Source organism: Pyrus communis, chromosome 3 (assembly GCF_963583255.1).
Source record: "Pyrus communis chromosome 3, drPyrComm1.1, whole genome shotgun sequence".
Classification (NCBI taxonomy): Eukaryota; Viridiplantae; Streptophyta; class Magnoliopsida; order Rosales; family Rosaceae; genus Pyrus; species Pyrus communis.
This window is the reverse complement of record NC_084805.1, coordinates 198,850-223,150: the sequence shown is the minus strand read 5'-3', so window position 1 is coordinate 223,150 and position 24,301 is coordinate 198,850. Positions and strand designations below refer to the sequence as shown.

Here is a 24,301-nt window from a genome sequence, read left to right as displayed (position 1 = left end):
GGTTCATAAATTTGAAATTGCATACATTCATATGAATACTATACTTGAATTTGCAGAAGCTGAGTTCTTTGAGGAAATTTTTCCTTATAAAGATAGGTCATATGTTTTGAACAAAAGGTTACATGAAGTTACTACAAGAAATGATGACGATAATCATACTTCAACTTCTAGAGTTCAAAGCCAAGATTTGGAACCACGGAAGAGTAAAAGAGCAAAAATGGCAAAGGATTTTGGTCCTAATTTCCTCACTTTTGTAACCGAAGAAGAGCCTCAAACTTATAAGGCTGCATTAGAATCATCTGAAGCACCTTATTGGAAAGAAGCTATTCAAAGTGAAATAGAATCCATCATGCAAAATAATACATGGGAATTGGTTAATTTGCCTCCTAGAAATAAACCAACAGGACGCAAATGGATTTTCAAGAGGAAATTGAGACTGGATGGTACCATAGACAAGTACAAAGCTCGTTTAGTAGCCAAAGGGTATCGTTAAAAAGAAGGACTTGACTACGTTGACACTTATTCACCAGTAGCTAGAATAACATCGATAAGGTTATTAATAGCCATAGCGTCTGTATACAATCTCGAGATACATCAAATGGATGTCAAGACTGCATTTCTAAATGGTGAATTAGACGAAGAAATATATATGGAACAACCTGAAGGTTTCATTGTCAAAGGTCAAGAAAAGAAGGTTTGCAAATTGATTAAGTCATTATATGGACTTAAACAAGCTCCTAAGCAATGGCATGAAAAATTTGATCATAATATGATTACGAATGGATTTGAAATCAATGAAAGTGATAAATGCATTTATGTTAAGCAAACGAAAAATGCTTGTGTTATTGTATGTCTATATGTTGATGACATGCTTATAATGGGAACAAACAAAGATGTGATTAACTCCACAAAGAAAATGCTAAATTCTAGCTTTGATATGAAAGATATGAGATTAGCTAATGTGATTCTTGGAGTTCAAATTCTAAGGAATTCAGATGGATACGTCCTAACTCAATCACATTATGTTGAAAAGGTTCTAAAAAGGTTTGTACATTATGATTGTAAACCTGCAGTAACTCCTTTTGATCCCATTTATAAACTTACTAAAAACGAAGAAGATAGTGTATCTCAATTGGAGTATACCCAAGTTATAGGTTGCTTGATGTACATTATGAATTGTACAAGACCTGATCTTGCTTATTCAATAAGTCGACTAAGTAGGTATTCAAGTAATCTTGGAAGAAATCATTGGAATGCTTTAATAAGGGTATTAAGATACTTAAAGCATACAATGAACTATGGTTTGCATTACACTCAATATCCCCCTGTATTAGAAGGACATAGTGATGCAAATTGGATTTCAGGGAGCACATACAGTAAATCCACAAGTGGATATGTATTTACACTTAGTGGAGCAGTTGTGTCATGGAAATCGTCCAAGCAACGTGCATAGCATGTTCGAAAATGGAATCAGAGTTTATAGCCTTAAATACAGTTGCTGATGAAGCTGAATGACTTAAACATTTTATGGAAGATATTCCATTATGGCCCAAGCCTGTGATTGCAATATGTATACATTGTGACAGCATGACTGCACAAGGTTGAGCCAAAAACATTGAATATAATGGGAAGTCAAGGCATATAAGGCGACGACATAAGACCATTAGATAGCTACTCAAGAATGGAACTATTTCCATTGATTATATTAAATCTAAGGAGAATATTGCCGATCCTTTGACAAAAGGCCTATCCAAGGATCAAGTGGCATTTACATCAAGGGAATGGGTTTAAAGCCAACTCAATGAGTTATAACTTGACGAAAACCTAACCTAGCTGATTGGAGATCCCATGGTCTAGGTTCAATAGGCAAACTAGTTGAGGAAAACTCAAAGTAAGAAACACATAATCTTTACTCATTCTTATGATGGAAAATAGTGTGTTGCCTGTAAAACGAAAAGGGTGAATAACTATTCTTAATAATGCTAATATCTTATGGTTAAGATGAATAGAACAGGATATTCTTTATTAGCATTACCTATATGAGATTGATGTGGGGTCGCATCCTTGAGAATTGGTTTGGCTACAATTCTCTAAAGATCTCATGAAATCAGGATATGCTCAGGACCAAAATGAACACAACCGTATGAATTGACATGTGTCAAGATGTGATATGTGTGATACTTATTGTTTCGATTACTACCAAGAATGATCAGTTCAAGATATTAAATTCACTGCTTCATTAGGCAAATCCAATAAGCACTCACTAGAGACGGTTCAAGTCCAAAAGACACCTATCCCGATGTGTATCATATCTAAGTTCTCTAGAAAGCCGTTACTAATTTAGTAAGTATCTTATTTTCTATTCAAATGTGGGGTATTGCTAGAGTTTGAATAGAAAATGTGGGGTATTGTTGGAACTTATGTGTTTATGAGGGACCTCCCAGTCCCACATCGCCCATTCCTCTTTCAAAAATTCACTTTATAAGTGTATTCCCACACTTATGGTTGGCCAAAGCCATGGACTTTGGGCCTTAGACTTGGAGGGTTTAGGTGTATATATTAAATGTCAAAGATGGGCCTTGGGCCTTGGGGCTCAGATGGACGAAAAACACAAGTTACATTGTTGATTTTTTTTTGGATTCAGTTTTTCTGAAAGGATAAAACTGATTGAATAGTTACGTCCATTTTAAAAAACTGATAAGCATGAACGGTTACATTTGTTCAAGTTACGCCATTATATATATGGCAATAAAATCAGAAACTCAATCCATCAATTTCGTTTCCTTTCTCCATATTTCACAGAGAAACGCATAACCAATTCGCCAAGAATCCAAGTTCGTGTGCAAGAACTTGGATTAGATAGTTGTATCCAGCAAGATAGACATCCATTGAACTATTGCACTGGTGTAGGGGCGAATTTTTGTCTTAGGAGATTGCTACTGCAAGCCTCTATCTTCCTAACCAAGTCAGTGTTTTGTGATTTATTATTTAGTTTTATTAATTGTTTATATTGTGAGATATATTGTATTCTTGTGAAATTTCTATTCGAAATAAACTGTGCAATTGTTGTATATTATATACTTGACATTTGATTGTTTTCCAACCATTTGAAATCGAGAACGAATTGGATTTGATTAATTTTCAGGTTAGAATTGGAGTGAAGGAAAGATGCAAACCACTAGAAGAGGATGCATTTAGGCCAATACTTTACCACTATGATGGCCCCAAGTTCCGTTTACAACTCTCTGTGCCTGAGGTCATTTTTCATCACAATTAACTTCTTTTTCTTTACAATTCTATGTATGCCAGAATACATACACATATATATGTATGCTAGTTTTATAGTGAAAGTTAATATTTTTTTTGGGTTGCTTCGCTTGCTTCTGAAACTTGTGGTTTGGAATATTGACTTTTGCAGGCACTTGCATTGTTAGACTTGTTCAAAGAAGAGAACTTCTAAGTTCTAACTCCGATGCGATCCACCAATCGAATTCATATATATATGTGTGTGTGTGTGTCTGTGTGTGTGTATAAGAATGGGATGTATGTAGCATGCTTTTATGTTAGAAAGATCGATCATGCAGATGCAGCAGCTAGCAGGGCTCCCATTACTGCAACTATATATCCAATATTTGTGTATGCATATTTGACGAAGGTTATTAAATTTGAACTGCTGGTGCAGTGCTGTGCTTAGTATATATTTGGTAATGAAATGAAAGCACACGAATCTAAACTTATGGCTAGCAGACTCTAGCCCCAAGAAAAGATATAAAGTTGCTTCCTTCCTTGCAGGGATGATGATCCTCCCTCGTGCACTGTTTTCTTTTCGAACAAGTAATCAATATAGCTCAATTAATATAAATCTCAAAATCCAAAAGCTGAAGGAAGGGCAACAACAAAGAAAAAACCAAAGCAACACGAGATCGCCTAACACAAGGCAATAAAAAGACCAATTGGGCCTCTCAATTGACGTACACTTTGTAAGACTGCGGCACAATAATCCTCTCAATTGATATAATATTTTGACTAGTGCTATAGTTACCATCTCTTTGTATCATTTGTACTATATTTCTAATAGAAGTAAGGCCACCAACAAATGTAGATTCAATTTCTATTGGAGAGATGATACAAATATAACTAAAAACATTTTTGTAATATTTTATCTTTTTATTTCAATACTTCAAAGAAAATTCAACTTCATCAAGTTCATAATGGCTAGTTCAAAATTTTTTGAAGTCTCAATTTGTTGACAATTACCACTCAGTACTATGGTCTGGTAATGTTCTTCTACACTTGTAAATGAGAGTTCTTAGGTTTGAATATCGTGGATGGCGAATTCGACACCAAATTCGGTTGCCCATTGTATGGCTCAACCGAACTCCCCCTCCCCTTAGTGTAAAAATATATCGTTGTACTAAGAAAAAAAATTTGTTGATAGGTTATGGTACAAAGAACAATATATTATTGTCTTTTATATTAAACAGTACAAGAAAAAAAAAAGTAAAACCTTGAGTTGCAAGTCAATGTTTTCGTAAAAAAAAAAACAAAAAATGCGTAAGTTTTTATTCACAATTATAAGTTTAAGGAAACAAACATACGGAGATTCGTTATGGCCTATATTTAATTGACAGGGGAAGGGGGTGGCAGTACAAAGAGGGAATAGAGAGAGATATATGTTTGTAGAGTTGTGTAGAGGAATGTGTGTTATTCCCCCTACGCAGTGCATTTATTTATAGTAATAAGAGGGAGAAGAAATCCTTCTCCTCTAAGGAATACAAGTCCATATGGGAAAGAATAACTAGAATCAAATATAATATAGGATTTACACATTCACACTTAAACTAGAAGTTTACAACACTCCCCCTTGAGTGTGTAAATACTCAAGTAGATTCGGCATCATGTAGAGGATGAGGAAGTCGACTTGTCAGCACTGATTCTGGGAACACGTTATTCTCAAATAAGGTAGGAACTTGCATAAGGAAGTAAGTCTCACAAAAAACCCTATGGCTATGGTAAAAACTTGAGTAGGGACAAAATCCATAGTCTAAGAAAAAATGCGTGAGTAATGCAAAGTCAAATGAAACGTCTACGGGACGTCATCAGGGATATGATCAACCCAATATGGGTACCTCGTCAAAACCTCGTTAGGAAGCAAAAACCCAGTGGGAAAAATGCTCCTAATCGTAGGGATAAAGAGTACATTAAGATCAAGCAAGTATACTTCAGGATACTCCCCCTGAGTTTGACACAATTCCAAAGAGAACTAGCAATGTTACAACTTAGAAAGTTTACGCATACTAATTCCTTGAACAAGCTTCTAAAACATCGCCTTCGATAGTGATTTAGTGAAGAGGTCGGCTAGACTATCTTGTCAACGGATTTGCTTGACTTCAATCTTCTGATGCTCTTATTGTTGATGTGAGAAGAAGAACTTCGGCACAATGTGTTTGGTGTTGTCTCATTTGATGTAACCCTTCTTGAGCAATTCGATGCATGTTGCGTTATCTTTATAGATCGTCGTCGGGACATCAACGACGGGGTAAAGATTGCAAGAGCTTCAAATATGGCCCACAACTGCTCTCAACCAAAATCATTTCTGAGTTGCTTCGAGTAAGGTGAGAATTTCAGCATGGTTAGACGAAGTGGCAACTAAGGTTTGTTTAATTGACCTCCAAGAGATTGTGGTGCCTCTAATGGTAAAGACATAACTTGTTTGAGAACATGCCTTATGCGGATCAGATAACTCTCCAGCATCGGCATAACCAACAAGGCGAGAATCGACTCCAGATATGGGGGTGTGGCATCACTCGAGGATCCGCAGAGATAGAACAAGCCCAAATCCGTAGTACCCTTAATGTAACAAAAAATATCTTTAACACCAGTCCAATGTCTGTGTGTTGGTGCATTACTGTATCTTGCCAAAAGATTAACAGCGAATGAGATGTCAGGTCTAGTGCATTGAGCTAAGTACAATAAAGCTCCTATCACACTTAGATAAAGAACTTCAGGCACCAAAATCTCTTCATCATCCTCATTCAGACGGAAGGGATCTCGTTTTGCATTTAGGGATCGAACAACCACAGGAATACTCAAAGGCTTCGCTTTATCCTCGTTAAAGCAGCGCAATACCTTCTGGGTATAGTTCGATTGATGTACTGAGATTACATCTGAACGGTGCTCTGTCTTGAGACCGAGACAATATCAAATCTTTCCTAGATCTTTCATCTCAAATTTTGACTTCAGGTGCACAGCAGTTCTCGTGAGCTCTTCAGGATTTCTAATAAGATTCATGTCAACGACATATATTGCAACAATCGCAAAACTGGAATGTGACTTCTTAATGAAGACACAAGGGTATAGTTCATTGTTCACATATCCCTGACTAGTCAAATACTCACTCAAACGGTTATACCACATTCTTCCGGATTGCTTCAAACCGTAAAGTGACCGCCTTAGCAGAATTGAGAGCGTGTTCCAGGGTTTTGAAATATTTGATCCAGTCAATGTAAGTCATTCGAGAACTTTCATATAAATTTACGTATCAAGATCCCCATAGAGATGCGCAGTTACTACTTCCATCAGCTACATACTTAGTTTTTCGGAAACTACCAAACTAATAAGGTAGTGAAAAGTAATCATATCTATAACGGGTGAATAAGTTTCGTCATAGTCAATCGCGGGGAGTTATGAGAGGCCTTGCGCAATAAGATGAGCTTTGTAACGCACAATTTCGTTCTTCTCATTATGCTTCCGAACTAAAATCGACTTGTAACCAATGGGCTTCACATATAGAGGAGTAGGAGCTGCAGGTCCAAACACCTTACGTTTTGCAAGCGAATTAAGTTCGACTTGGATTGCTTGTTTCCAATTTAATCAATCAGTTTTACGTCGACATTCATTAACGGAACGAGGTTCATTTTCATCGCTTAACATGATCTCAGTAGCTACTACATATGTTAATGCATCGTCGACAATCATCTTATCTATACACCAAACATCATCCAAGCTAGCATAATAGACTGAAATATCATGATTCTTGAAATGTGGATTCGTCTCTTCAAGGACGCTTCCGTAATCTATAATTTCCTCATGAGTTGGATAGAATGAGTAAGCAACAGTCGAATTCACGGTAGGCTCTTCAGGGGCCTGTGCCGTGGGTTTTCTCTTCTAAGGGTGTAAATCCTTTGAACTAAGTAGTCTGCCACGCTTATGTGTAGAGGCAGATGATTGGCTAGCCGCTAATGTACATGGATCGCCAAAGTTGGCGTCTCGGGCCTCCAGGAAGGAAGTCAGTCGAACATTCACAGCTGGAATATGTGATCTTGTCATTCACACTAAATTAGTGAAAGCATCTCGCATGCTTTGAGCTATACTCTGAAGATCTAATATGCCCTGCATTTTAGTTTCAAACTAAGCGGTGCGGGGATCTAAATGAGACAAAGTGGGAGTCGTCCACGATAATTTGCGTTGTTCTTATCTCCATTTAACGACATGAAGACTGTCTCATAGAAATGATAATCCACGAAATAAGCAGTAAATAGATCGTCTGTCAAAGTTTCTAAGTAACAAATGATCGAAGGAGAATCATATCCGACATAGATTCCCATCCTTTGCTGATGCATTTTTGCACGTAAAGGTGGCGAAATAGGCACATAGACCACACAACCAAAAACGCACAGATGCAATATGTCGGGTTCGTATCCATTAACCAACTGAAGGGCGCTATATGGTTAAGTCGCAATAGGCCTTAGGTGAACCAACATGGCTGTGTGCATTATTGCATGGCCCCAAGCAACGATCGAGAACTTGGTAGGTATGACCAACAATTGAGCAATCATTTGTAAACGCTTAATGAATGCCTCTGCCGGACTGTTTTGGGTGCGAACATAGGGTACTAGATGTTCAACTTCAAACCCAACTGACATGCAATAGTCATCAAAAGTTTTAGATGTGAATTCTCCAGCATTAGCCAATCAAATGGATTTGATAGGATAATTAGGGTGGTGAGCCCTGAGCTTGTTAATTTGAGCCACCAGAGTGGAGAAGCCAGTGTTCTTTGTGCACAACAAGCACACGTGTGACCAACGTGTAGGAGTGTCAACTAATACCATAAATTATCTAAATGGTCCGCATGGAGGTTGAATCGGTCCACAAATGTTCCCCTGAATCCTTTGTAGAAAAATAAGAGGATTCATACGAATCTTGTCATAAGAAAGCTTAATAATAAGCTTTCCCATAGAGCAAGTTTGATATGCGATTCCTTGAATCGAACCTAAACTTCAGGTTAGTGGATGCTCATGTGATGATTTGAAGACACGACGCATCATTGTTCGTCCAGGGTGTCCCAAACAATCATGCTAAAATGTAATTTTGTGCGCGGTCCCAAAGGTAGGGCCGGCCACATAGTGGCTTTCTATAGGGCTTATGGTCATAGTATACAGACCACTTGGGATATGCTCAATTTTCTCTAGAATACGCTTCTGGCCATATTCGTATGAAGTTATGGATAGAAATTCAACTCCATTTTCTACATAGGTTTCAGCGTGGTAATTATTATCTCTAATGTCCTTGAAACTCAACAATGTTCTTCCGGAACGCGGAAATTAAAGTGCCTCATCAATGGTCAAAATTGTACCATTGGACAACATCTTACTGTATCCTTCTATCAGGTTGAATAGGCCTAAAAGGGTTGTCAGATGTGTATTCTTAGGTATGAAGTTAGTGAAATAGATGTCTTCACGCAAAATGGTGTGCGTGGTTGCACTATCTACCAGACAACTAACTTCCCCACTAGTCATACTTAGGATGAAAATTAATTTGAATTGGTCACATGCATAAAAGTTCTAAAAACAAATATCCATTCAAAGTAAATTAAGTATTCAAGCATGGTAATTAATTAAAAACTTAATATCCAAAAAAAAAAAAAATCACCAGCAAATAATCCAAATATAAAGGAAATTGTTCAAAATTAAACCAAAAAACAAGGGAGGGTTCGACCACTAGGTGGAATTCGGCCCCATTGTTTAAATTTCAACTAGAAAAATAGTTTGTGTCTAAGATTCTAATCTTCTATAGGGGTAGTGGCCTCTTGAAAGTCGGAAACCTCCATCTTGGTACTCTCCGGTTCATCCACTTGCATTAAGTTTGATTCAAACTTCTTACAACGAGAATGATATTCAGCTACAACCTTCTGGGAAGCTCGGCAAACACGAGACCAATGGTCCTTTGAACCACAACGATAGCACATATCCACATCCATGGTTTTAGGTGCTTTGCCCTTATGCTTGAAGTTTAGGGCCTTGGAAGCAAGGTTGTGGCGCTTCTAGGCTCGGTTTCCTCCTTTAGATGGGCCTTGGCTCCGTTAACCTTGACGGGTTGGCTTCTAGCCACTCCTACTATGCCTATTTTGATATTTTGGGCTTTTTTTGTGCTATAATGTGCTTTAGGCATAGCCATCGCCCCAGTAGGTCGAGCTTGATGATTTTTCATCAACATATGATTCTGGTTTTCAGTGAGAAGCAAAGCAGAGATCAAATCCGAGAACTTAGTGAACTTCTGAGCCCTATATTGTTGCTGCAAGACAATATTAGTAGAAGAGAAGGTCGAATAGGTCTTCTCTAGGAGATCATCTTCGTTCAAGGTCTTATTACAGAATTTGAGAAGTGATCGGATTTGACAAACTTCAAAATTATATTCATTCACAGACTTAAAGTCTTGGAAGCGCAAATGTTGTCAATCATGTCTTGCTTCAGGCAAGAAGATGTCCTTTTGGCAATCAAAACAATCAGCCAAAGTGACCCAGATAGCTCGTGGATCCTCCTCAGCAAGGTACTCGGTTTGTAGTGCGTCATGAATATGTCTTCGGATGAAGATCATGGCAATGGCTTTCTCAACTTCGCCAACCTGGTTGTCTGTCTCATCTTCAATGGCGGGATGCAAGTTCTTTGCAGTGAGGTGGAACTTCACATCTTGGACCAACTTAAGGTAGTTTCTTCCAAAGACCTTTAAAGCGGTGAAGTTGATTTTGTTCAAATTTGACATGTTCCTATTACAAAATAGATAAACAAGATGTGGTTAATGTAATGGAGAAGAATATCAATCCATTCACATAGGAGTAGAACATTTAGGTTCTAATAGACATGTATTGGTTTAAATTTGCATGAAAAAGCTTCGATTTTTCATGGGTGGTGTTTGTAAGGAAAACTTCAGGTTTTCAAATAAGGCATGTTTCTAGAAACTTCAGGTTTCGAAATAATTATGAACTTCAGGTTTATATGTTCCTGCAGACAAACGCAAATATATATACAGAAATATGCAACAATAAAATATGCAAATAGAACTTCAGGTCTATATTCATAATTGAATTAAATATTTGGACTTTGGGACAAATTTAAAGTATGGGTGGAAAAATTATAAAACCCAAATTGTCTAAAAATAAACAATTAAGCTTGGGGCCCAAAAACATGGGCCAAAGCCCACAGGTGGGCTGAGCAAATTAAAATCGTGCAGCCCAGGCCCAAAAAAAAGGCTAGGTTAAATAGGTATGGGTTGGATCCAAGAGAGCCCATGAAAAAGGGCACGGTTCTGGTAAGACACAGTGCAGTGCATTGATTCTTTAGCTGCAGGCTAGGATCTGGTGCAGCATCGTGTATGGGGACACCGAAGCCACGTGGGCTGGTGTCACGAGTTAGGCCGAGACAAGGCAAAGGGCCACTGCATACGAGCCCAAAAAAGAACTTTTTTTTCTTTCAATTTAGGCCGAGTGTAGGGTAAAGTTAGGTTGTAGTAGCGAGCCCGAAAAAAAAAAAATTTGTTTTTTTTTTTTTCAGCTTGAGTCGATGCCATGCCCAAAAAACTAGGGTCGGGCTTGGACTAAGAAATCCTAGCAGAGCTAGGGGTTTTCGCCGAAGAAAATGACCGACGCCGCCACTGCAGGTGGCCAAATCTTGGACGAAAATACTCGGCGGTACCCCTGGGTGTTTTCAACCATGATTACGGACGAAGATTGTAAAATCTCAACAATTCAAACAAAAACCCTAGAAATTAAAATCGGGATTTCAAAAAATTCGATGAGATTCGAAGGAATCTCGGTTAATCTACGTCGGTGGACAAGCTTCAGGCCGTCGGGACGGTGACCTAAGGTCATGGTTGGACTGCAGGCCTACCTGTGATGGTAGAGACGCCATTGATGGCGTTGGGTTTGTTTATGGGTTTCAGACCAGAAGCCCATGGCTCCTACTTCATGGACACACGGCTCGGCTCAACCACATAGGTTGCAGGCCTGGGCTAGTGACTCGGGTTTAAGGCTCAGGTCATGGGTTAGAAGAACCCTAAAAGTTTTCAATTTTTTTTTCTTTTTCAATTAATTCAAGGCATGTTTAATATATAGTTTAATGAATGAACATATATTTGATGCAATTCATGGCAATATCAAATTCACATAATTCAACAACTAGCATATGGGCACACACAAAGTGTGTAAGAAAATTTTTTAATTTTTATTTTGAAATAGAAGGAGAGAGGAAGAGAGTGATGGAGAATGTCGAAGTGGGAATTTTTTTTTAATTAGAAATATGTTAAAATTATTGATGTGATAAATAATAACATTCAAATTAAACCCTCTTATTGACAATTGTAGTAAAGATGTAAGTAGGGATCGTTTTAGGCCGGGGATTAGGAGGGATTTCTAATCTAATAAAAATTGACTCAAGAATACAAAACTAGGCTTAAAAACACTAAAATAAACTCAAAGACTCTTAACTAAACTTATATGACTCAAAACAAACTAAAGAGACTCAAAACAGCACAAAACAATCAAATAGACTCAAACTAGACTCTAGGACTTGCTTTGGACGAAAATTGAATTAGTTTTGACTCAAAACACTCAAAAACACAATTTGGACAGATTCTAGCTATTTAGACACAACAAAGACAAGGGATTGGGTTTTTGGACGAATTTAAAGTGAAAATAAGTAACTTAAAGACTTAAACAAAGTTTGGACGAATTTGGGGAAAAACTATGGATGATTAGCTAGCTAGAGGATTCTTTTCCACACATGATACATTCGAATACAAATTGACTTCCAGTTGCTTTCTCAATAAACCATGAACCTCAACACCCCAGATTAACCGTGACATCACTAATTAACCCTCTGATTCTCCTTTAGTTATTGGATTGGATGACATCATTCGACAACCCAAAGCATTCTTCAAAAGTTCCCTACATCACATCATAATAGAGATACAATCAAAGATCATTACGTTCTATGAAAATCATAAGTATTGACAAAGCATTCGTAACTATGACATCATGATACTCATGCTAGGAATTTAACTTAACATGATTGTGAAAACAATCTTAACTACTTGTGAATATAAGTTTGCAACGATTATGTGAAACTCCCTTATATTCTAGCACCAAATTCAAGCATGCAAATTAAGTGTGCACCCTTAATCAACAAACAAGAATAAGTTCTCAATCAAACGGTTAAGTAAATTGCATTCACAATTTATGAAATCACAACTGGAATTAATCAATTCATATCACAAATATAATCATGGTTTCAAAGCCTCCTCTAGCCAAAACGAAATTAGTTCCTCATGTTTACAGCAAAACAAAGAGAATATAAATTAAACATTAAAAACTAATATAGATTACACCTAGAAACGCTCCAATAATCCAAGCTTGAATGGCCAAAACGTCCAAGGCTTCTCCTCTCTTCTTTCTCCTTATTTGATGCGGCACAAGGGTGTTTGGGTATGAATTATGGTGATGGATGGATAGGTTGGATGGTGGTAGGGGTGGATGATGGCTAAATGAATGGAGAAAGGTTAAGGCATTAATTAATTAATTTGGGAAGGTTTTAAGACTCCAAATCCTCCAAGAAAATGGTAACAAACAGAATTCTAAGAGAGAAGAGGAAGGGAAGTTACGGCATGGACAGAAAATAGGAAATAGGAAAGGGAAATGTGGTTCCTTGCACGGGAAGGAAGGGAAAAAGGAAAGGGAAGTGTGGCAACCTTCTTTGTTGGGATTAATGCTTCAAAAACTTATATTTAAGTGTCCCAAATCAATTAGGAACCGTCCTTGCAGCTGGGAATTAAGTAGGAAAAGATTAGGATTGACTAAGTCAAAACAAGGAAGTTTGACTCATGTTTCCTTCTTTGTGATTGATTCCTTTTCTTCCAATTCTTGAATTAATTTCTTCCATCTCCTTAGCAGATTCCTAGCCTCCTTTGGACTTCAATTTCGTCCATCCATCTTGCTCCAAGCATATGCTATCCAATTCAAGCCCAAAACTGCTCCAAAATGCACCAAAATGCACTTTCTTGCTACTTTAGTCAATTAGACCTACAAACACACGAAAATAGCTTAAAATACTAAAATAACTAAGAACTAACTAAGTAAATGCAAAGAATTAAATTAACAAAGTCGCATAAATATGCTCCTATCAATTATATGTAGGTGAGGTTTTGAAAAATAATAATAATAATAAAATTTGGTTGTGTGAAATTATTTTTTTACCCCATATTTCTTATTCATGTTCTGTTTTAATTAGAGGTTTAAACTGGTAATTTTATAGGATTTTGGTTGACAATGAGTGTTTTATTAATTAGTAGAGATTACGGATATACTGCATACACAATTTATCTAGAATCTAAAATTCGAAAAACGTAAAGTTAGGTCATGCATTATGGTGAATGTTCATGCTATGAGGGCTGCAAAAATATCGAGATAAAAACCGTTCTTTTAGAATAACCTGATTGCGTGATAATATTGGTGAACTGGTTTGATGCGGAAAGCTTCTACGTTAGATTCCTAAGCGCAGTGGTAGGAGCGTGTTGATAATGTATTGTGACCTATATTTAACTGACAGAAGAAGGGGGGCCAACGGCACAGAGAGGGAATAGAGAGAGATATGTGTTTGTAGGGTTGTGTAGAGGAATGTGTATTATTCTCCCTAGGTAGTGCCCTTATTTATAGTAATAAAAGGGAGAAGAAATCATTCTCCTCAAAGGAATACAAGTTCATATAGAAAAAGAATAACTAAAATCAAATCTAATATATAATTTGCACAATCACACTTAAACTAGAAGTTTACAAAAACATTAACATTTTCTTGGGCGGAAACATTTAACATTTTAACCGCAAGTAAAACTGGGGGTGTCACGTGCCAAACCTAACATTCTTCATTGTTCTCAATTCTGTCTCTCCTTTAACGGTTGTTGTTGGTCTGATCAACGACTAATCTATAATCCGCTGGTAAATAATATGCTGCCACTCCTTCTTGTTCAAATTCTCGAGACACAGAGTGATTGCGGCGGTGATGGCTGTGGCGGCGGTGTTTTTGGTGGCAGTTCTCCCCTGAATCTGAATTGGTCTCAGGTCAATCAAATTGTCAAAAGAGAATGGAGGGATCGTCATCCTCTTCATCCTCTTCCGCTATTTTCTACGACTTTCTCGATCGAATGCGAAACCCTGCTTCCCTCGATCTCGTCCGATCTATCAAAAGGTACTCCCATAACTCAAACCCTAATCAATGAAATGGAATCGAATCGAATGGATATTTAATCTGTTTGGTTTGATATTTGTTTGCCAGTTTTATCGTTTCCTTTTCGTTTTACGCGGCCAACCCTGAAAGTGATGGCAAAAAGGTTCAAGAGTTCTACGCAACCATGGAAGATAATATTAGGGATCATCCTTTGTGGGCAGGTGCCACTGATCAGGAAGTCGATTGTGCAATGGAGGTACTCTGTCCCTCCCTCTCTCCCTGTTTGTTTCAATTCAAACATGGTGGACGAATTTGGTTTAGTCTATGTTGGTGTTCTTAAGAATTTCAAAATTCGCTTCACTCGAAAGTTAATTTCGTTTTTCATCGCATCCCTTGTGTTCACAATAGTTTAAGCTTTCCGACTAACAATCGTATTAAAGAAAGGCACTGTAGCACGTACCACAAAATTATTTTGTTTATATGTGGGATACTCAGCTTGGGGAAAGGCTTTGTTGTTGCTGTTGTTGGGATACTGAGCTTGGGGTGTGTTTGTCTATGATGGCTACTGCAGGGTTTGGAGAAATATGTCATGACAAAGTTGTTTTCCCGTACCTTTGCTTCTTCACCCGAGGATGCAAAGATTGACCTTGAAACCTCGCACAAAATACACTTGCTGCAGACCTTCTTGAAGCCAGAGCATCTGGATATTCCAGTAGTTCTGCGTAATGAAGCTTCATGGCTGGTACGTGTACCGCATTTGCACTGATTGTTGGGAGTGCAGATTACTGCAGGCACTGCATTCCTTTTTAGTGCTTATTTAGTTCCATTTGATATGCTAATGGATTGTTCTGTATATTGTTTGTCATTTTAGATTTAATGCTCATAGTTTCATGGTTATCCTATTATCTCCGTTATACGAAGCATTGTAGTAGAGGTCATTTTGTTTAAAGATGTTGATTTCCAGCTGAATACTTGGTTGCTCTTAAATAAGTAAACGAACCATAAAAGACATGTCATTTGCACATTTTCAATTTCATCTTAATGATTATATTTGCTTGAATAATGAATCAGGTTTAGTTTAGTAATCTTTGGCAGTTCAGGATTGAACTATACCCCTTGTGGTTTGCCGTTTGAGTGATTGTGACTTCAGTAGACACATTTTCTTAGAAATAGTAGTCCTTAATTGCAATTCATTTTCCAGCAGAGGTGTGTTAATTCTCTTTATTAATCACGAGCACCAAACAGCAGCCTTGTTGCCCTGCCTGACACACAACCAAACCAAAATGTGAATGAATGTGCATAGCATCAGGCTAAAAAATTCAAGCTAAATACCTGTATATATTTGAAGTTTAGGTTCTTTAAATCATAACAGTGCCTTTTGATTTCAGCCATACTCGATATTGATATAAAAGGAATTTCTGCTTCAGCTAATTCCTTTTGTTTTTCCTTTGGAGGGGAATGTGTAGTTTGAGAGACAATAAATACTCTGAAAATAACTTATTTAGTAGAGATAATTGCATAGAATCTTGGATACCATCCTCCTTCCCCTTGAATGGATTGGTTTTATGAAAATGAATGGTCATCCAGATAACTATATTCTTGAAGATCTTTTATAACTGCATTACTCTGCTTCTCTCTTTTCCTTTTATTATCAAATATCAATTTTGACTCGTATATTTCTTTTTATTTGATATAACAATATTGCACTTATTCCTTGTAAGAACTAAAGGACTAGCCACAAATTCTCTCTTTTCTGTTCAGCTTGCAGAAAAAGAATTGCAGAAAATCAATGCCTTCAAAGCCCCTCGTGAAAAGCTTCTCTGTATTATGAATTGTTGCAAGGTCATTAACAATCTGTTGCTGAATGCATCAATGTCAGAAAATCATGTATTAGCAGGAGCTGATGACTTCCTTCCTGTCCTTATATATGTCATGATCAAGGCAAGCTTTCCTTGGTAATAAGCCATTCTGCAATCATGCCAGTTCTGATTTTTCAAATTTTAACAATGTGAGATCACATCATACATGCCTGAAAGATTTTAGGTTTTATTACCTCATTTGTTTGGTCCTGGAGTGTGTGTTAAATGTTGATTTTTTTCCTTACTGTTGATTGTCTTCTCAGCGTCATCAGAATTTTTTAGTTGGTGATAAGGTGTCCATTTGCGTTCGTAGTTACTTTGTGTTATTTAATTAAGATGTCATATTTGATGCTGGTTGTTGTTCAATCATTTTAAAGTTTTATATTTATTTCTATATGCTGCATCACTAGTTACTAACCCCTTCAGCTTTGCACTAACAGGCCAATCCTCCACAATTGCATTCCAACCTCAGATTTATTCATTTATATCGAAGGCAGACAAAACTTGTGTCGGAAGCGGCTTATTACTTCACCAATCTAGTCTCAGCCAAAACATTTATTCTTGAGTTAAATGCTAAATCTCTTTCTATCGACGAAATCGAATTTGAAGAGAGTATGCATGCCGCAAGATTGACCAATAAAGCTACAGAAAAGGACGCCACACAAGCTTTGGAAGAAATGACAACCTCACAAGGCCAGACAGATCCTGGTTCATCAGCAGTGTTCCATTATAAAGAGAGAAGTGGTAAGGTTCAAGCTATAACTCATTTTCCTACCGTATGTTTGGATGAGGAAATTTAAAGTCTCAAGGAACTTTAGACTCAATTGTTAAAAATGCACTAGAAGAAGCTTTACCAATCAACTACTAAAATGTTGCCAGTGCACTACAAGACGCTAAACACACGACTTCCAAATGACACCCTTGAAGGAGTCATTCAAGAGTTCTCTCAAATGTATTGCATTTAGTCATTTTGAAGTCCCTCTATTTTAATATATAACCTAACAATTTTCCCCTTAGATTCATTGACTTTAAAAGTTCCTCATCCAAACACCATAAATGCTACCTTTTCTTCAGGCCCTAGTTTTGAGGTGTTGGCCTCATTTCGGATTGGATTGGATTGCATAATTCACTAGATTCAATGTATGTTGAAGCAAGAAATGGATATCAACTTAAAATCTTGTCCAAGTAGAAGTTACAAAATGTTAGTCATGCAGGAAAGTTAGTTATACCAATCCTACCACCAAACAAGGCCGAACTGATATTGGATTACCAAGATAAGCAATTAAGGTTGTGAACGAATCACAAGCTGGTATATATATCCTCACTGAATTAGATACTATATCCAACGAACACTACCCTTGTGAATTGAACCTATGCTACCTCTAGAAAAACTATAGAACTTCGACCATTACGTTTTTTTCTTCTTTGACAACAAAACAATATGTGCCTTGTTTTATTTTTCTTTTGTATGCTCAAATAATGGGAGCTTGGGACCGTGTACTTTTAGTTGTAATATTCCAAACCAAAGTTCCATAAGTAACAGATAAATGCATCCACCATTGTGAAAATATTTTTTATCGGTTTTTGTTTCTGTTAGTTACCCTTCCAGACTCTTGACTAATGGATAAACATTCTATTGAAAGCTACAGGTTCATCAAATTATCCTTATATGGACAAAGAGGCTGGAGATTTGACAGTTGGAGATGTCGAAAGACTGCTGAGTGCGTACAAGGAAGTGGTTACCAAGTATACCAGTCTGTGTACGGCTGTTAGAAACCTTTCTTTTTCAAGGGCTGAACCCCATGGCACTAATTTAGAAGCTAAAATTGTAGTGTCGACACAGGCGGAGGAAACAGGTAAGAATTCCGATCAAAGAGGAGGATGAAGAGGCAACTTTCAAGTTCAGTTACCATTTTTCAAAATCATGACAAGTTTTGTTAGGAACACAATGAATAAATAGTCATTTTCTTTTTCCGTTGAGCTATTTGCAGAGACAACTTTTCTCAAAATGGGGTTCACGATGGGGCAAGTTCGCAATGAACTACTTAGTGGCAAAAAATCTGCCCCCGTCCAGAAACTAACAGATGCTAACTGTACAGAGTCAAAATTACAAATCAATGAACACCGAGTGTCATGTTGAAGTTAGATACTACGCTGGGACCATCAGTTGCGGCTGCCTTTGCTCTGCAAGCTGAGTTGGAGAAAGAAACACTCTTGTTAACTCCCTTGGCTGGTTTATGGGTGTTTTGGCTTTCCTTGCGGTATGAGCTCACACATCTCATACAAACAAACTTTGCAGGAATCTCATCAGAGCTATGAATCCTGGCACACCTGGTGTGCTGCCAAACACCACATGTATCACAAGCCAACATCCTCTCCTGACGCATGCAAGAACCAAAGGTCTCGAGGAGACAGGGATATATGACCTGGTAATCATTCAACCAGGGGCAATGGAGCTCACTCATGTCGCTAATCGTGGATGCGCTCACATAATCAAGCCAAATGCTTGATTTTAGAAGGAGAAATCACTCTTTTCAAATGCACAAGGCAAATATAAATTTTCATTCATCCAAGTCTTCCTCCCGCATCATTCTCCCTTTCTCGAAGAAAATTCGTCCTTGAATTTCATTTGGTCTCTTTTTTTTTTTGTTTTTTCGTCGATCTTTTGAATGTCCAACCAAGATGTTCCACGATACCGAATTTAGCACCAAAATTTTCAAAGTTCCTATAGACCATGCACACATTAATGTTTTCTTCGTGAAAATAATCACCTTGGAATAGTGCTTCCAAATCACTTCTTCAAATGAGCCGAGAGATTTCAAATCATGTTGAAAAGTTCTTCTATCAAAGGGCTCTCCTCTCATATCTTGAGCAATGAAACTGTCCCAAAAAGGATCATGAATTCTACGGATATTAAGAGCTTGTACTCCATTATATAGTTGTCCATGGAACTCTTCAACCATATATTCATTGCCCTCGTATTGATCATAAACTGGGACGGAATCCCATTCGACCAAGTTATCGATTACATCACTGCTTTCTGTATATTCCCCTTTCGTGCCAAACTCCATGTTGGAACGTTTTTCAACCTCATTACATGCACAACAAATCTCACATGCACCATTTGGACAACGATCAAAATTTGGAGGAAGATTGAGATTTAGAAAATCGTCACCTGAAAAATCGAAGACAGCCGTTTCTAGAACCCATCTAACCTCATTTACTAGAGGCAATAACATGCTTTAGTAAATTGTAGATATTGCTTTGTAGAAATAACGGATTGAGAAATCGCTTGAGAATTTAAAAACTAGACTGGAAGGGCTTTCAAATGATATATGGCATGAAGGTCGAGAAATACTTAACCAAATCGAAAACTGACCCGCAAGAGAACTGATTTTGTTTTCGCGACAGCACTGATGCTCTATGGTGCTTTGTCGATATCTGCACACACAAAATTTGGTTTGATGCACAGTTTGTTGCGTTGAAAACTAGACTTCCACAGCTTTCGAGTGATGTATGACTCTCTAGACAAAAGTCACAGGAACTGAGTTGATTTTGAGGACGAACACAAATGATGCGCGCAATGCTACCACCAGGACAGAACCAAGGGTATCGAGGAGAGGGGAATAGATAACCTGGGATTCACTCAACCAGGGGCAACGGAGCTCACTCACGTCGCTAATCGTGGATTCACTCACACGACCAAGCCAAATGCTTGATTAGGGAAGGAGAAATCACTCACTTCAATTGCACAAAGCAAAATATATTTTAATTCATTCAAATCTGTCATTCAAGGCTTTCTAGTACAATATTTATAAGCGTTTACAAATTAATAGACCTCAGGTTTCTACAACACCTTTACAACTTCCAAAATAACTTAACAAATTTCCAAATAATTAAAATACAAAACCTTTGTTATTCCAAAGCATATTAATGGTTTCAATTATTTTCTTCAAGGCCTGCCTCCTGCATCATTCTCCTCTTGTCAGAAAAAACTCCTCCTCGAGTTTGCATCTTTTTAATCTTGATTTGAATTTAGATTTTCGACCTGTCCAAGGTGTTAACTGTTTGGGCTCTCCAAATACTTGAGTATTAACAACTTGAGCCAAAGATATCTTCAAAAGAGCAAACGAAAAGTCATCACATACGGCACCGAACCAGATTTGCAAAATAGTACAATCAACGACATCAAAGCCATTGAAATCATCTTCCAACCAGGAGTTTCCTTCCTTTATTGGAAGAGGTTGAAAAACTGTAGGTTCAAGACTTCCTTGTGTAGTGGTTGATGATGTAATTTCTTGAATAAACTTAATTGGAAATACCTCTTTAGTAGAAATCACCAAATACCCATCATCAGAGTAATCATCATATATTGGAGGAAAACTCCAATCAACTCGTTGGGAAGAAAATAAATGTTGTTCCAAAGGTAGATGCTTAGAATTAAATTCAAAAACCTGATTATCATTCTGGGCAACAAAACATCCACGTATTATTTCCGTTTGAAATAGAGTTCTAGGCATGCAAAATGTATACCTTTCCTCAAAAACTGCTGGACAATCTACTTTGTTCAGAAGAAGAATGGGGTGTAGCCCATATTTTAAGGCTCTAGCAAGTACGAACTTGGTCTGTGCAAGCGGACCTTCCCCAGCATCAACAACTAAAATTGCACCCTTGACTATTCCAACAACCCGCTCAACTTCACAACCGAAATTGGCATGCCCAGGCGTATCAATCATGTTTAACTCATTCTCCTTCCGTGGAATTGGTGCGACCTTGGAGGCGATGGTAATTCCATGCTCGCCATAATTTAGTGGAGAACACCAATCAAAAAAATTCTCTTTGACTTCTTCATCGTTAATGTACTCATTGTAAATTGGTGGTAAATTCCAATCGACGAAACTAGTTTCTTTGACAGTGTGCTCTTCAAACAGATTGTAAATCACAGCCATGGTCTTCAACCGCAACGGATAACCTGGCTTTGATACCACTTGACGCAGGAAAGAACCAAAGGTCTCGAGGAGACAGGGATATATGACTTGGGAATCACTCAACTAGGGAAAATGGAGCTCGCTCACGTCGCTAATCGTGGATGCGCTCACACAACCAAGCCAAATGCTTGATTTTAGAAGGAGAAATCACTCTCTTCAAATGCACAAGGCAAATATAAATTTTCATTCATCCAAGTCTTCCTCCCGCATCATCTCCCCGTCGTCATCCTTGGCCCCACAAGTGCAATCAACGGTCCAGCTTTCAAGTCCTCTCTCCTTCCGGAAACGGTTCAGCCCAAGTTTTGCAAGGCATCTACCTTTCAATCGAATTGAGCCACATGATCCAAGCAGAAGTTTTACTGTAAATGAATCCTTTATAGAGCCATATCCAAGCAATTCCTCTACTTCAAACCTCTTAAACATGGCATATACTTCCTGAAAGGCTGTAGTCGCTTCCTTTTTAAGGTCGGCAACTGTCGCATTCAGGGCAATACAAGAAGTTCCGGAGGCAGGACAAAATCATCTTTGGCTTCATCTGAAAGCTCCACATGACACCAGAGATGAATCCCAAGGGAGCCTTCCTCTGCCATTTTATAAGGCCTATAGTCCTTTACGAATTGCTTGCAATCAAGAAGCTTAGTTGCAGCTTCAATAATGCGTTCCTCCATCACTTGAGGGGTATAGCTTAGCATGGTGTCCGGGTGGAGAATGGAATCATATAAAAATTTGAGGTCACAAAGGATTTGCTCTTCTGATGGAAAATTCAAATCCGACTCAGATCCATCAACATTTTGAACACTTGATGACTCAAGCCTGTTACAATAATTAATGTCAGGTCAGGACTCAACGAATGCGTAAGTTGACAAAAGCAACTGAACCAAACAACGGCGGTCTCTTATTACCTGTATTCTAGGTCAACTGAAGTGGGACTGCATCGGGCCTTAACTACCATACCAGTGGGTGCCAACTTCCCTCCCAGGTGTTTCAGGCAGTAATCAAGAAGCTCCAAAGAGGAGTTCTTGTACAACGCACCCCTGAGAGCTCGTTTTGACACCCAACTAAACCCACCAGCACCAACTGCTGCAAGGAGCAGCTTGATACTAGCTTGCATCACATGTTCGACATCATTGGCCGTCCAGGCACATAAGGCCTTGGAAGGGCGCTGCTGATCAGGTTTCTTCTTAGATGATGTATGCTGGCGGGCTCTATGGATGAGACTCAACATATAGGTAAAAAGGTCCTTGATTGTTAGGAGTTGGATATCCGATAACGATTGGTAAAAGGCAATAACAGAGTGGAGGCGAGTCCGGGGTTTCCTTGGTTGGAATATAAAAGGGTCTAGAGGCAAGCTAGACAGAGTATCCACTGCCTGTTGGTAGGAATGTTGAGTGAGAGCATAGCTCCCAGCACCAAATTCATAACCCCAAATGCCAAACCAAGAACGGCCGCTGGTGACAGCGTGCAGCATCCGGTACTCCATCCCGTACTTCTTGGACACATCCATCACACTAACTGTCCTGTCGAATGTATTTCAAAATGCCACATAAGTAATGCAATTCAGTTTCCCCTGATCTCCAAATTCAAACATAATTTGCAAAATAATATAAAAAGGTAAAAGGAAAGAATTAAGGACCTGACGGAGAGGGCTAGACAAAGCCTATCCCAAAAGTCCAAAATATGACGGCCAGAGAGAATGGCGGAGCCACCTTGTCTGTCGTTGAGGGTAAGAAGGTGGGCGAAGCCATTGGAGTGAATGACGGCGTGGAGGATGTGAGTGTTGTCATGAAGCTGAAGATACGCCCACTCTTCCACATCTTCCGTCTCAGCCGTCGTGGCGGTGGCAATAATAGAGTTGCACCACTTGCTACCGCCGTTGCTCTGCATCTGATCACTCTCACCGCCATCAGCCCCTCTTCATATTATGAAGTGGTATAGCTTCTTGCACACCGGATGCCCACTCCAACCTTCATTGTTTGTCGTTTTGCCAAACGAAACGTTAAGTTAAACACTATCCAAAGCATTCTCATAAACGTTTCCAAAAAACAAAATAAATAAGTATTCTCATAAACATAACTATTAATAAATTAATAACAGAGAGATGAGAAAGAGAGTGAGAGGGTGGGTGAGTGGACTCACCAACCACTCAGCACTGGTCGCAGTAGACGGATCGTCTGGAGCGGGTGACGTCCTCCTCCACGACGTCCAAGGGAAGCACGGCGGTCCGGTCCCCCAGATGCCCTACCCGGAGTCGGCGGAGTGAGATCTGCGACGTCACCAGGGTAGGGAACAGCGAGGATGATGGGCACGTGACATGCGCGTGACGAATGAGGAAGCGGCGAACGCTGTCGCGGAAGGGCAGGGGGTCGACACCGTCGTTTTGGAGCGGAGGGAAGGCGAAAAAGTCGGGGAGATCGGCGGTGACCCTCGTCCTGGGGCGCTTGGGAGGTCTCTCGTTAATGACCATGGTAGATCTGGCTTAGTTGTTTAGTGTTTCATTTGTTTAATTTTGTGAGTGATTTCGTGTTTGGTAGCTTTAAATTCAAAAACCTTTTTCACAAAGTTCCACACAGAGATTCACAGATTTAAATAAAATAATTAAAAAGAAAAGTTATACTCACAAGGTAGGAGACGAGCCGAATCGAATCGAGGGAACTCACAGGAGACTTTTACTTTAATTTATAAAGGAAAAATCTTAAATATTGAAATTGCAAAAGGTTTCGTAAGGCAGTTCCTGATTCCTTTTCGGGTGATGATGGTAAATTGGTAAGATCGTTTTGAGAGTATATCTTGTAAAACACAATATTAGATTAACTTAAAAAATAAGATGCAGTTGTAATAGAATTCTTATAGAAATTTATCATATCTTATCTTTAGATATTATCTTATTAAAATTGTAATTTTTTATTGCTATAAAAAATAATAATAATAAAATAGATAAATTACATTTTCATACCTCAAATTT

General features: G+C 38.4%; 2 protein-coding genes and 1 pseudogene across 3 annotated transcripts; 2 read left to right on the top strand and 1 right to left on the bottom strand.

Moving 5' to 3' along the window:
* Nucleotides 1–217: 217 nt before the first annotated feature.
* Nucleotides 218–3,460, top strand: LOC137727483 (B2 protein-like). Its single transcript, XM_068466338.1, has 4 exons — nucleotides 218–443; nucleotides 564–694; nucleotides 3,146–3,256; nucleotides 3,419–3,460. Exons 1-4 carry the CDS (start codon nucleotides 218–220, stop codon nucleotides 3,458–3,460), a joined length of 510 nt encoding a protein of 169 aa, XP_068322439.1.
* Nucleotides 3,461–14,235: 10,775 nt separating this feature from the next.
* On the top strand, nucleotides 14,236–18,607 carry LOC137729636 (vacuolar protein sorting-associated protein 9A-like). Of its 2 annotated transcripts, none has more exons than XM_068468628.1 (7): nucleotides 14,236–14,513; nucleotides 14,601–14,748; nucleotides 15,064–15,234; nucleotides 16,254–16,433; nucleotides 16,792–17,095; nucleotides 17,995–18,207; nucleotides 18,343–18,607. In XM_068468628.1, exons 1-7 carry the CDS (start codon nucleotides 14,410–14,412, stop codon nucleotides 18,489–18,491), a joined length of 1,269 nt encoding a protein of 422 aa, XP_068324729.1. In that variant the 5' UTR covers nucleotides 14,236–14,409; the 3' UTR covers nucleotides 18,492–18,607. The 2 variants fall into 2 exon arrangements, with proteins under 2 accessions (XP_068324729.1, XP_068324730.1); XM_068468629.1 differs by having other exon boundaries at nucleotides 14,238–14,513; nucleotides 18,001–18,207; nucleotides 18,343–18,603.
* On the bottom strand, nucleotides 18,587–24,085 carry LOC137729637 (PHD finger protein At1g33420-like; annotated as a pseudogene).
* Nucleotides 24,086–24,301: the final 216 nt, after the last annotated feature.

What these genes read in the sequence shown, in the direction of transcription:
- LOC137727483 (XM_068466338.1), top strand. Translation starts at nt 218, where the DNA reads ATGGCAAAGGATTTTGGTCCTAATTTCCTCACTTTTGTAACCGAAGAA. An exon ending in GAGGAAATTGAGACTGGATG is followed by an intron (nt 444 to 563) that starts GTACCATAGACA and finishes GGTTATTAATAG; the next exon opens with CCATAGCGTCTGTATACAAT. An exon ending in TCAAAGGTCAAGAAAAGAAG is followed by an intron (nt 695 to 3,145) that starts GTTTGCAAATTG and finishes ATTAATTTTCAG; the next exon opens with GTTAGAATTGGAGTGAAGGA.
- LOC137729636 (XM_068468628.1), top strand. Translation starts at nt 14,410, where the DNA reads ATGGAGGGATCGTCATCCTCTTCATCCTCTTCCGCTATTTTCTACGAC. An exon ending in CTCGTCCGATCTATCAAAAG is followed by an intron (nt 14,514 to 14,600) that starts GTACTCCCATAA and finishes TTTGTTTGCCAG; the next exon opens with TTTTATCGTTTCCTTTTCGT. An exon ending in GTAATGAAGCTTCATGGCTG is followed by an intron (nt 15,235 to 16,253) that starts GTACGTGTACCG and finishes TTTTCTGTTCAG; the next exon opens with CTTGCAGAAAAAGAATTGCA.